This window comes from Neolamprologus multifasciatus, chromosome 4 (genome assembly GCF_963576455.1).
Source record: "Neolamprologus multifasciatus chromosome 4, fNeoMul1.2, whole genome shotgun sequence".
NCBI lineage: Eukaryota > Metazoa > Chordata > Actinopteri > Cichliformes > Cichlidae > Neolamprologus > Neolamprologus multifasciatus.
Window position 1 is genome coordinate 19,346,445 of NC_140442.1, and position 13,391 is coordinate 19,359,835.

Sequence of the window (13,391 nt, forward strand, 5' to 3'; positions counted from 1 at the left end):
AGGGCTGGTGTGACAGATGAAGATGTTAGGGACAGGGCCGATCATTTATCAGTTTAAATTGACGGATGAACAAATCAATATATTTTATAGCAATTGTATTTAGAGACTTTATACTATACCTATTCCTACCAGAATTAAACAACAAAACTTACATTTCAATTCTCTTAAAGTTTATTTTAAAATAATAATAAAGAAAAAAAGTAGCAAAGATATAATAATTCACAGGGATTGTAAAAAAATACAAAATGAGCAGAAAAGGTCTTTAACGGACATAATTGTTTATGATCCCACGTCACGTGAATGCAGCATGTGAAACGTTTGCGTTCGGAGTCAGACGGTTGGTTTTATCGTTTCTCAGCAGGCGTTTAGAGTTTATGATCTCGAGGGGAGTTATCTTACAAACCCGCTCTGTTTTCGCCTCTCTAAAGACGACGCCTGCGATTGGCCGCGCGTCACGTGACCTCACAGCTGATTTCGTTGGATGAAGTGTTTTGCTTTTGTAGCCATTTCTAGTTAGCAATCCCGTAGGGTAGCGTAGCAGTCATTGTTGTGACTTTTTAACGGCGCTACTATGGCACAGGCGGCACAGACTAATGCCTTTGATGCAAACAACTCTCCAATCCTGGTGGAACACGATAAGAAACGTCGGCAGTTTGTCATAAGGCTGAATGGTGAGTTCAACATGTAAACATTAGCGTGCCAGCTGATGCTAGTGTTAGCTTTCGCTCTTGCTAACGTCGTCGTCGCTCCTTTATTGATACCTACAGCTGCCATTTCAGACACAGATGGCTGCTCACATATAGACGGAGCCTGTCTTCTGACTTTACCACCATTACCGGTGCTTTACTTTTCTTTCTTTTAGGTGAGACCAAAGTATTTGGCCTCCAGACCTCAAACCAAGCACACAAATTTGAAAAGCACACAATCCCAAATACACAAATTCCAGTATTAATCTTCCAAGTAAAACTCATTTGTAGCAAAATACCTTCCCCGACGGTTATATTAAGATTCAAACACCATTTCAGTTTTCCAGAGTAACCATTTTATCTGCCAGGCCTCCAAATGTGCTGTGCTACTTCCTTTCAAGCGTTCAGTTCAAGTGCTTTAAACATATTTTAAAGTTTTACACAGTCTTCTTCGTTTTAGTAGATATTAATCCTTTACGACACACTAATATTACTGTTTTAAGTGTGTCAGTAGTCGTGTTTGTCCTGGTCAGTTGTGGGTCAGCTGTTAAGAGGAAAATGGTGGATGCCATTGTTGTGCTGAATGGAGATCTTTATCTTTTCTTCACCCAGCAACACGACCCTTCCTCCACAAGGGCATGCCTGCACCTGGCCACTCGTGCCTCGTCTTTCTCAGCAGCCATGTTGCAGCGCTACATGCAAATTAAAATCTGCTACCACACCTTAATAATGTAACTGGGGCGCTTAGAGTCAGCTTTAAAATGCTGAAACGTTGAAGTAATTGTGGGATGAAACTTGTAGTGTGCACAAGCAGGGTGGCAGGTTTCTGTTGTTTGTTTGTTTTTTTTGGGGGGGGGGTCATATTTTTTCCGATAATCAGTAAATCTAGCAATAGTTGAGGTGAAGACCAACCTCTGCCAGAGATAATATTTGTGTTTGTTCTTAGGATCCCATGATCGTGCGGTTCTTCTGTACGAGTATGTTGGGAAAAAGACGGTGGACCTGCAGCACACCGAAGTTCCAGATGCTTACAGAGGGAGAGGAATCGCCAAACACCTTGCCAAAGTAATTTTTTAAACCCAGATTTTGCGTTTGTTCACGAAACAATGCTTAGGTAGGCTCTGGCAATGCTCAGTTGGTATTAAGGTGCCAAAAGTGTGCAGAGAAAATATCCTCCACACCATTAAACCACCATCAGGCTGAATTGTTGACGTAAAGCAGGGTGGAGCCATTCTTTCATATTGTTTACACTAAATTCTGACCCTACCTTCTGAATGTCACATCAGAGCTTAAGACTCTCATCAGACCATCAATGTTTTACTAATCTTCTGTTGTCCAATTTTGTGAGCCTGTGCAAATAGTAGCTTCAGTTTCCTGTTCTTATCTGATAGGAGTGGCACGTAGTGGGGTCTTCTGCTGCTGTAACGCTTCTCCTTCAAGGTTTGACATGGTCTTAATTCTGAGACGGTCTTCTTCATACTTGAGTTTTAATTACTGGTTATCTAAGTTGTAACTATTGTCTTCTAATCAGCTTAAAACAGTCTGTGCATTCTCCTCACAAGCCAGTTTCTCTTAGATTATTGCCATTCTCTGTAAACCCATAAGATGGCTGTGTTGGAAAATCCCTGTAGATCAGCTTGTTTTTGAAAATCTCACATCAGCTAATATGACACCAGGAACATTCCAAGTCTCTTAAATCAACCTTTCTCCTCTATTCTTATGCATGGTTTGAATTTCAGGAGGTTTCCTTGATCATGTTTACATTCCTTTTTGAGGTTCTGCCATGTGATTAGCTGATTAGATATTTGCATTTATGAGCAGCTAAAAAGTGTACCATACAAAGTGGCCGGTATATGAAGCTGGTACAGTGAGAATCGAATATGTTTTCACTTAAATTGTTGTCCTAGGAAAGGCCAGATGATTTTGATGTGAGCTGTTATGCACCATGTCATTGCAGGCAGCCATGGATTTTGTGGTGGAAGAGGACCTGAAAGCTCACCTGACCTGCTGGTACATTCAGAAATTCGTGAAAGAGAATCCTCAGCCTCAATACTTTGAACATATTTATCAATGATCCTGCATGGCAGCGAAGGAAGGTGGCAAAATGGACTCCAAGGAGAGAAATACTGCGTGGCGGCATGCTTTGGAGTTACAGGAGAACACGCGACAAAGGATCTTCTAGGCATGGTTAAACACAACAGTGACTGAATCCAGAGAAATAGCTGAATCTCGGACCATAGACGCCTGTGAGTTGACCGTTTTGATCGACTGATAAGACAGCTCTCTGCATAAACATGAGGATACACACTCGCCACAGGCAGGAGGGGAATCAGCCTATCACGACTTGTACAAACAAAGCAACCAAAGGTGAAGCCTGTTACCTCAGACAGAAACTTCCAGGACCCAACACTGAAAGAGCAGATTTGAGTCAAATGTTACAGTGTGTTGCAGATTTCTGTCCTCAACTGGACTCACTGGTCATGAGCAGCACTACGAGGTGACCACCCCTGATGTTTTTGTCTTTGATGACTCCACTGATGCTCAAATACTCGTGTCTTTTTTGTTTTATGTAAATTGCAACCTCTCTTTTTCATTTTTTCTTATTCTTTGCAAATAATTCAATTTAACCCCTTCTTCTCAAGTTTTTAGAAATTCAGTTTCTTAGAACTGATATGCTAGTGTAGAAGGTTGTGTATGCAAAAAGGCTTAAAAACAACAACACAAGTATAAATTTGTTTTGTAAGTGACAAAGTGGGAAAGCCAAATCTGAATTTTACCAATATTCCTCCTCAGAGAGCCTTGTTTTAAACATCACTCCATCTACTTTCATTCCTCCTCCACATAACAAACAGTCATATATCAATTCACCGAGCGATCAAAGGTGTAGAAAACAGTGACGATATCTGACTGAGCCTCAAGATAACTCTTGCTGTTTCCATCGTACATTAAATGTTACAGACATTGCTGATAAACGGGGGCCTGGTGTGGTGTGATACATCAGTGTGTGTATGTATAGATGTCTCTGTTCGAACCAGCAACAAAAACAGCACTGTTCTTTTCAGGGCATTCACATTTATGTGGTGTCAGACGGCCCATTGTCCTGTCATTGAGGAATTGCACTGGGTGGCTGTGGCTGTTTTGTTATTTGATCCATATTTCCTCTTGCCCACAAGGCTTCTCTGCCCAGCTGATATCAAAATGATAAAGATCTCTGTTAAAAAGTAAAATAACCCTCCCCACCCCCCTTGTTTTTTTTGTACTCTTCAGGAGGTTTTGCTGTTGACAATCTTAAGTGTTGAGGAGAAAAAGATAACTCAGGTAACTCGGCACACTCTGGCAGGACAGTGCAGATTCTTTCTGCTGAGCTCACCTTGAGTTAATTGCAGGAATTTCCCTTTTGTTAAACTTCCCTTTAGGTGCAACACACCTAAGGATAGGCCAAGGTATTCGAGGTATTATTTCATTCTGTGTATGTGTTTTGTCTAAATTTGCGTGTTTCCTTGGAAGGAAGCAAATGTTTCATTTGAGCGAGTGGCTCTCACAGAGGCATCAAAATCCAATCTGTATTACAGTGTTTTGTGATTTGGACTTTTTTTTTCTGTACTTGCTGTCAATAAATGCATAAATAAATCAAATACACATCAGATGACTAATGCTTTATGTATGTTGGCAGAAACAGAGGAACATTTGTGATTATTTATGGAGAAAACGTGATCATTGTACAATATACTTTTTATAACCACTGTGCAGTCATCACTACGGTGGTCATACACTGATAATAATTATCTACAATGCAGTTCGTCTTGTGCTGTTAATAGTTTCAGCATGCAAACTCCTTCAATACTTAAGCTAAACTATTTTTACACTGGCAAACCAGAGGGTTAATGGTATGGGCTTTCGCTTATTATTCAATTAGAGTAAATGTAGAAAATCAAGGTAGCAGAATAGTTTCAAAATACAGAATGAGGACTGCTGTATTTTTTTTTTAAATACTTGATCTTCTAACATGTAGATGAACAGTGTAAAAGTAATAGTGTAAGACTTAAAATTAAAGAAAAGGTGGAATTTTTACCCTCCACTGAATATCTTTATCAGTCCCACACGTCACAGCTAGTGATGGAGTGGATTCATGTTCTAGATTACTGATGACAAATATCTGTACGTATATATGTATATATTGGCGCCATCCAGTGGCAAATTGAAGTTATTAGATATAAATGCTCTCCATTGCTAACAAGTTAAAACTCGTGGACTGTGTAAAAGTTAGACATATCCACTGGTTTGAGAAGTCCTGTTTCACAGCTTCAAGTTGATGGTTTATTCCTGGTAGTGTTGGTGTCACTGACCTAATACATTTAATTTAAAAAATATATTCAAAAAAGGTAATTGGTACACTGAAAAAGCATGGTACTTGCTAATAACTCAAACTGTGTGGCTGGAACTACTTTCTTTCTCTTGACTTCTTTTAAATTGATAAATCCATTAATTTATTTAACATGTCTACAGGTGTTTTAAGCTAAAAAAAAATAAAATAATAATAATCAAAAAATCAAAATGCACCTTTAAATAGCCTACAGTCCTTATCGGAATAGACAATTCCTCACTAAATTCTTAAAATTACCAGACTTAAATATCATTGGAAAGCTACCGCTGTCAATAGCCTTGGTTGATGTGATTCGTGCTGGCACAGCATTTGTTCCCAACCATCTCACATTCCTGAACGTAGCCATTATACTTGTGACAGCCAGCGCGCGTCAGGTTACAGCACGCGGACAGGCAGCGCGCACGAACACAGCCAGAGCACGCGAGGACACATTATGGGTGAGTACCCAAAGGTCTCCACATAAATCCTATTACAAAACGAGATGACGGAACAATGTGTCATATATTATAACAGACCTGACTATGCATGTAGTCAGTCTGGATTATTATGGGTTTAAATATTTAAATGGAGCCGGTATTTTTGCTGCTTAGTTTTGCTGTGCTAACTTCATGGCTCGCCAAATTTAAATAAACATACCTTGATTCAGTTTGTTAAATCTTTTCAGAATGTGCTCTGACCTCCCCAACTTCTATGTACCATTATAAAATACGTAAAGGCAGGTACTCTGTCCGAACAGCATCATGGGAATAGTAGTCCGCATTCGAGTTCAACTGGTGAGTCGAACAGAAACTGTATTTTTTTTACACACTACAATTCCCAGAATACTGGGCGCTGTCTTACGTCAACCGCAATCACAGTTGTATCTCCAACATGGCGTCGCTGGGAAGGAGGCGCGGTGTCCCAGTAAGCAGGGAGAGGTCAGTTACTCCACATCTTGGCCATTAAAAGAACGTGTTTTAATATGAAGTATCGTTTGGTCGATGACACTACTTGTCAGGTTCCGAACGTGCTTCCCGTTTGGGATTCAGAGTTAAATGTCAACGGGAGAAGTCTGGATTTTTTTAACCCAGGGTTAGCTCATGTTAGCGGGCTAACGCACACGGCTAGCTGTCGCTAACGAGCAGCTCATGTGATGTTTTGATTATTTCACAGCAAGTGATTGACTGGGAAAAGTTTGGTTTTGCCGCTCGTTGGGGCAAACGGCAGTGCTGTATTTGACTGTCGATGTGCCTCACGGTATTGGCTCGGCTCGGAGTGTTGACCGCCTCGTTTGTCGACCTGCTCGCTCAGTAACTTAGCTGGCCGGTCCTCCAACTTTCTGCCAGTCAAGCGAGTTTTCTATTGCACCTAACTGAAGTACAACTTTCCCCTTGCTCCGTGAGGCTCAGTCGATTTTCCCTAGTATCTTAATATGTCATGAAACTTCACACCTCTGGTATGAGAAGCATAGTGTTTAGTGTTTTAAGGTTTGTTTGTTGGTCTAAACGAAGGCCTTATATTGTGACCATTTGGTACTTTTAGCATTGGTTAATTGGGACTTTATGGAAAGCAGCTTCCCCAAGTCTTATGTTTTTAAATGTAGTCATACACATGTTAAGATCTGTGTGCTGTTGGGACACCATTATGATGTTATGATCCCTAATTACAACAGTTGGGTGGTGGGTTTTTTATTTTTGGTCTTTAACTTCTTTTGAAATCATAAATTCAAGACTTTCACGTACAAAAAATGTCCACACTTTTGATTGAAACATTTTGTTATTTATTCACAACATTTCGCACACCTCACCTAATCTCACTGTCATAGGATTAGTCAGTTTAACGTGGTGAAACTTTAGTGCCGTCGGTGTAAAAGTCCCGACTAAAACATCAACCAAAACAGTGAATAAAAGTACGGTTTCTCTGACAACAGTTTGTCCAGCTGTCTAATTAATTACTAGAAAAAGATAATCGCATTCAACATCTTATGCATTGGGTACAAATGTGCTAAAGTTAGCTGCAGGTCTGCTGAATCCAGTTTTCAGCTGTCAGATAGATATATGTTGTATGTCATTGGATTAAAGGTGTTCCCATGGCTGTCTGTGAATTTTGTGTTGTCTGCGTGGAATTTCTAAAAGCGTAACCACACATACGACTGCTTTTAGCCACATGGTCTCGCTCTCATTCTTACTCCAACATCCGATTTAGAGTTCTGCAGTGAATCTTTGTAAAGCTTACAATGTTGCCTATGTAGGTGGCCAACGCTGTTGCCAACACCTTCTGTGCAATTGTGTCCTGGAGTTTTAGATGCAAAGGCAGCCATGATAGAAACAAATAACGTTCTGAGACTTATTTTCCTCCTTTGCTGTGGTCAGTTGATTTCAAAGGCAATTATATTGGTCCCGAAAGGTTTTTTCTGTATGTTCTCTCAGCAATCTCCCTCCAGGAATCTGCCTGCCACCTTTGTGTGCTTATATTGAGGTTTCTGATTATTAGTCCTGCAAAAATGCATTCAGTTACTGAGCTGGAAAAGCACTGAAAGAATCAACCATACTTGATGGACCAGTCAGAACAGTTGCGGGCTATATAGACATGACCACGCTTACACTCCTGTTATCGACTTAAAACGGTGTTAGAAGTGGCTGAATGAGCCTCTGGTTATTGGTTAGAGAAATATCCTTCCCTTTTATGTTTGTTAAATGGTGATAGAGTGGACATTTCAGCAGGCAGGAAAAGGGGAAATACAGTCTTCATTTAATTAAAGTGTGTTTAATGTCATCTGTTCTTACACTCACTGTTGCCTGCCTGTTCCTGTGTTTCTGCACAGGGGTGTGATGGCGGCGTCAGACTGCTACATCGTGCACGAGATCTACAATGGGGAGAATGCACAGGACCAGTTTGAGTATGAGCTGGAGCAAGCGCTGGAGGCCCAGTATAAATACATTGTTATCGAGCCCACGCGGATCGGAGACGAGACGGCCCGTTGGATTACTGTTGGCAACTGCCTGCACAAGACAGCCGTGTTGTCAGGTGCTGCTTGCCTCCTGACGCCACTTTCGCTGCCTGTCGAGTACTTGCGCTATGTGGCGTTGCCCGCTGGCGCCCTCAGCGTGGCCTGTGCCGCCCTCTATGGGATTTCGTGGCAGTTTGACCCCTGCTGCAAGTACCAGGTGGAATACGACAGCCAAAAACTCTCGCGGCTGCCCCTGCATACACTGACCTCCTCAACGCCCGTGGTATTGGTACGCAGGGATGACATCCACAGAAAGAGACTCCATAATACGATAGCACTGGCTGCCCTGGCGTATTGCGCCAAGAAGATCTACGAACTCTATGTGGTATGAGTGCACTCTGAAGAGGACTTAAGAACCAACAGAAAAAAAAGGAAAACCGAAACAAAAAAAAACAAAAAAATAGAACCTACCCACCCCCCATGTAAAGAAAAAGAAGTCACAATCAAGTCCAGCAGTCAGCTCCACATGTGGTGGGTGCCTCTTTTTTGAACTTTGATCAGAGGGATATAGTTAAAACTAGAAGGAATTGTTTTTTTCCCCCTTTTACATTTCCTTTACTTCTATGTGACAACTGCACACTTATCTCTGTAGTACACTCGCACCCTCTTCCCCCACTTTCTCCATCCTTGACACACAACAAGCTAGCGCACAAGGGTATGGCAGCAGTTCCTCCGGACAGAGGTGTATTGGAATGACAATGGACAGACATGTTTTGTGTACCAAGTTCTTTCCCTATTTTCCTCGTAGTTTTACTGTACCCCTTTCTTGCTGATCAGCACATCACAATTTCATTAAACATTAGGATATTTCAAACTCACTTTTCTGTATTTTATTTTGCTTTTTACATTAAATGGATTCAACACGATGTCCTGGAAGGAGCAAGTAGATCCAACTTCTTTGAGATTGTGTCTTGTTCATGTTTGATTTGAACGAGTGCAAGTAAGGTCTTATCATATTAATAATGGGGATCAATATCTTTTTCTTTTCTTTTTTTTTTTTTTAAAACAAAAACTAGTGTGAATTAGCACACTAATTATGTACACTACTGGTCAAAAATTTTAGAACACCTTTTCCTGTTTTTATTGAAATTCAGGCAGTATAATGTGTCATTGTACTCTTGAATGAAAACAAATAAACAATTGAATTTTTTTTTTTAAAGAAAATATCAGAAATCATTTATAAATCAAAATGTTTCCTAAACCTTTGATTCATCAAAGCATCCACCTTTGGCAGATGTAACAGCTTGTGGCAGTTTCCTCTACAATGGAAATCAAATATTCTTCTGAAAGTTCTTCCCAACCCTGTTTTAGAAGTTCCCACAAATGTGTGGCATTTACGTGTTGCTTTCCTTTTATTCTTCTGACCAGTTAACTTAAAATAAAACAAACCAGCAACCCTATTTTTTTCCCCAAGCTTACCATCTTGTTCTGTTTTTTTCCTAAGGTAAGTCTGCCATACCTTGGACGTATGTTTTGAGTCATTATCTTGCTGTTGGATGAACCCCTGACCAACTTGGTACATACCAAGATTCTGCATGTTGATTCAGAATCTCGTTGTAGCTGTTGGTTCTGTACTAGTCTCAATCTGTACTAGTCATTCACCCTGGATCCAACAAAACAGCCCCAGAACATCACACTTCCTCTACCATGTTTGACATTTGATGTCACACACTGAGGAACCTTCTTTTCGCCTTTTCAATGGCATAAAAAAATCCTGAATGATGAACGGAAGATTTCAAATTTTGAAAGTCTTCAGTGGTCCATTGGTGGTGTTTCATGGCCCAGGGAAGGCTTTTTTTTTTTTTTCTTATTCTGACGTCAAAGCTATGGCTGCTTTGCTGCAAGTTGACCTGTCAATCCTGTATCTCAAAGTCTGCTTTTTACAGTCGAAACTGAGACTTGCTTACTATTAAGCTGTGGTCCCGTGAGCCACCTATCACTCTAGCTGTTGAGTCTGTCTTGCCTTCTGATTTTGTTGTGGCTTTGGGTTCTGCAGACCTCTTCCTGTCAGTTTCCCTCAGTGCCTTTTGATAGTAAAAGAGACTGTAATCCCTGATACATTGCCTTTCTTCACAATTTCTCTGAAGGAAAAACCTACACTTTTATATTATGATGGTTTGTCTCTTCTATTGTTAATTGCCTTTTTCCTCACCCTTTTTCTGGTCAAAAAGTTACTTTCTTTAATGCAATACTGTTTAAATAATGCTCACAAGTGTATGATGCCACAGTGTGTTCCAACACTACTTTTATGTAGACTCGGGAGGTTGTCAGTAATCAAAAGTTGGGACACCTGTAGAAACCAACTTTCAAGTCTTAATCAACTTTGATTGCTGTAGAACCTCTGGCAGGTCACCATTTACCTTTATACCATTTCAAGCTATTCATGTGGACTTGAACTGCTTGAATGTCAGTTAATAAACTAGAAGAACTGGGGTACTCTAAAACTTTTGACCAGTAGTGTCTACATTAAATAATTAAAAGACAAAATTAAGACTGTTTGAGTCAACAGATAAAACGAAGCCAAGTTTATGTGTGTTGTCACCGTTTGGGTTCCTTAGAAATACCGATCACTGTAAATCAATACGAAGTTTTTGTGAGTGATCACCCTACTGTCCTACTGATGAAAGATTTCCAGTTTCCAAATAACGTCAGGAGGATGGAAATGATTGTATGTTGTTCCTTTTGCAGTCACCACCTTTCAACACATTTCAACAATGACATTTTGGACGGACACAGAACTGACACACCAGAAAGTCATATAAAGGAACTTTTTTGTTTTGGAAACAGTTAATGTTGCAAACATAAACTCTAAAGGTATTCCCACCTGTAGAGTTTCAGAGAGCTTAAGACTCAGGTATAAGGTGGATTGAGGCTCCTCTGGTGGCACATGGTGGCCCAAAACCTTAATAAGTGGCACTTAATAAAGTAGCTTGCTGTGTGCATTTTTTAAATTTGCCATCTGTCTATTTATCCTATAATAAAAAAAATAACATGAAGTGAAGCAGAAGTTGTAACTGCATAAGGCAGTTAAATATTAAGTGACAGTATGTTAAAGGAGATTTTATGTTAAACTGTTTAATAATGATGTACCTCTGTACTTAAATTTTCTGGAGACAAAAAGTAAATTTGGAAGCTTTTCAGAATATAAATTTCTTTAGTTTGTTTCTAATATTGATCTGATAACACGGTTGCTGAATATTTGTTGGTTCCACTTCCATCAAAAGCATCTCCTGCTCCACCATATCTCAAATGTGCTCTATTGGATTGAGATCTAGTCACTGAAGAGGTCATTTGAGAACAAATAACTTATTCTCATGTTTAAGAAACCAGTTTGAGATGATTTGATTTGAGCTTTGTGAAATGAACTGTTAGTCGTGCTGGAAGCAGCCATCAGAAAATGAAAAAGCTTCAAGGGACGTACATGCTCAACAGCAGGTAAGCTGTGGCATTTAGATAATGCTCACTAAGAAAACCCCAAAGTGTGTCCAAAAAAAATAACCCTCACACCATTACACCACCACCAGCAGGCTGAATTGTTAATATAGGGCACGATGAATCCATGATTTATAGCATCAACATTTCTCCAATCTGTTGTCCAGTTTATTGGACCTGTGTGAACTTTAGCCTCAGTTTTCTGTTCTTAGCAGACCAGAGTGGTCTTCTGCTGCTGTAATGCATCTGCTTCAAGTTTCAACATGTAGCCAGAGATGCTCTTCTGCATAGCTTGGTTGTAACAAGTGGTTATTTCAGTTACTGATGCCCTCCTATCAGTTGGAAGCAGAATGGCCATTCTCTGACCACAACAAGCCATTTCTCCTTTTCAGACTGTTCTCTGTAAACCCTAGAGATGGTTATGTGGAATAATCTGCATAGATCAGCAGTTTCTGAAATACTCAGACCATCTGGAACCAACAGTTATGCCATATTCAGAGTAAGTAAATCACCTTTCTCCCCAATTCTGATGCTCAGTTTGAACTTCAACAGGTTGTGTTGAGCACGTCTCCATCCCTAAAGTTGCTGCCATGTCTTTGGATATTAAATATTTGCGTTAATGAGCAGTTACACTGCCGTACCTAATGAAGTTATCCTAAAATTGCTTGTTTTTCCAAATGTCAGGGTGGTGCTTTGCTAAATTGTGGTGTTCTTTTTGTTTTTGTTTTGTTTTTTAAGTGTTGTACAGAGTGGATGAAAATGCCTCAGACGACTGAGACCTAAATGCTTGGAAGGTCAGGGAGAGTCGGTTAGCAAGGTTCTTATTCATACAGACTTTTCACACTCAGCCTTGATGTGTTTTCGCTCTTGTGTCTGGAAAAACAATAACCATTTCCAAATCATAGCCCTTAACCTGCTCAGCTAGTTTGAACCTAAATTTCTATAACTTGTTGGAAGGGCTAGAAATGAAATGAGGAGACAGCAGGCAAGTGGTCTGAGACAACCTCATTAGTTTGCAGGTTTGTGACCAGAGCAGGCTAATTATTTGTCAGCTGACCTGATACTGGTACCAGTGGCTTCCAACAGCAGCTTGCATACTTAAGATGTCTGTGAAGGTTCTCAATCAGGTCATCGTAGTCTAAGGAGCTTGGAAAGAAAAGCGTCTGGACTTCTTTAAGTTGCTTGAAGATGTTTCACCTCTCATCCGAGAAATGTCTTCAGTTCTAGGGTTTTAAGTTTAGGGCTTAAATCTGGGATTCTCCACCATTTGGTGGAGAATCCCAGATTTAAGCCCTGTGGGATTCCCCCCCCCAAGAGGAACAATGGAGCCCCTAATGATCCTCTACCTGATCACATGAGCCAAGTCTAAAGGGAAAAAAGTTTAGTAACAATATAAACTGATAAACTGATAACACACTTGAAGGTGCAGACAGGTTAAGAAGCAGTTTTTCAGTCAAAGATTTTCTGCATTTATTGGGGTTAGATGAGGGCTCACCCAGCACCCACGGGAAAAGATTTAAACAGCGACACTGAAAACTGACTCACAAACAGGTTAGAGGCTCCACCCATAGAAGACCTGCAGGGAAAGATTTAATTAAATCTACTAAATCTAATAAACTGCTTCTTAACCTGTCTGCATCAACAAGTATAACAAAAAAGAATCCTATTAGACATTATTTTAAAAAACAAAACAGTTATAGTCCCTCTTTACAAAACCACACAGGTTGGAAACTAATTCTTGCAAAAATCATGCTTTCTACACAATTGCCCCAAGGGATCAATAAACTATTTTGATTCTGAAAGTCCAGATCACAATCCACACAACGGTGTATTCTTGGTATCCTTGGGAAATGTGTTGATAGGTCTCAAATGTGGCCGGAACTTACATCTACATCAGAAG

General features: G+C 40.1%; 2 protein-coding genes across 5 annotated transcripts; both read left to right on the forward strand.

The window, feature by feature from the left end:
- The first annotated feature begins 351 nt into the window (after positions 1–351).
- Positions 352–4,144, forward strand: natd1 (protein NATD1). The gene is made up of 3 exons (XM_085156146.1): positions 352–671; positions 1,633–1,751; positions 2,644–4,144. Exons 1-3 carry the CDS (start codon positions 572–574, stop codon positions 2,758–2,760), a joined length of 336 nt encoding a protein of 111 aa, XP_085012272.1. The 5' UTR covers positions 352–571; the 3' UTR covers positions 2,761–4,144.
- A 1,231-nt stretch (positions 4,145–5,375) lies between these two features.
- tmem11 (transmembrane protein 11) lies at positions 5,376–8,877 on the forward strand. Of its 4 annotated transcripts, none has more exons than XM_085156142.1 (2): positions 5,376–5,507; positions 7,874–8,877. In XM_085156142.1, the coding sequence occupies exon 2, from the start codon at positions 7,881–7,883 to the stop codon at positions 8,388–8,390; it is 510 nt and encodes a 169-aa protein (XP_085012268.1). In that variant the 5' UTR covers positions 5,376–5,507; positions 7,874–7,880; the 3' UTR covers positions 8,391–8,877. The 4 variants fall into 4 exon arrangements, with proteins under 4 accessions (XP_085012268.1, XP_085012269.1, XP_085012267.1 ...); XM_085156143.1 differs by lacking the exon at positions 5,376–5,507 and adding an exon at positions 5,720–5,843; XM_085156141.1 differs by lacking the exon at positions 5,376–5,507 and adding an exon at positions 5,853–5,987.
- Positions 8,878–13,391: the final 4,514 nt, after the last annotated feature.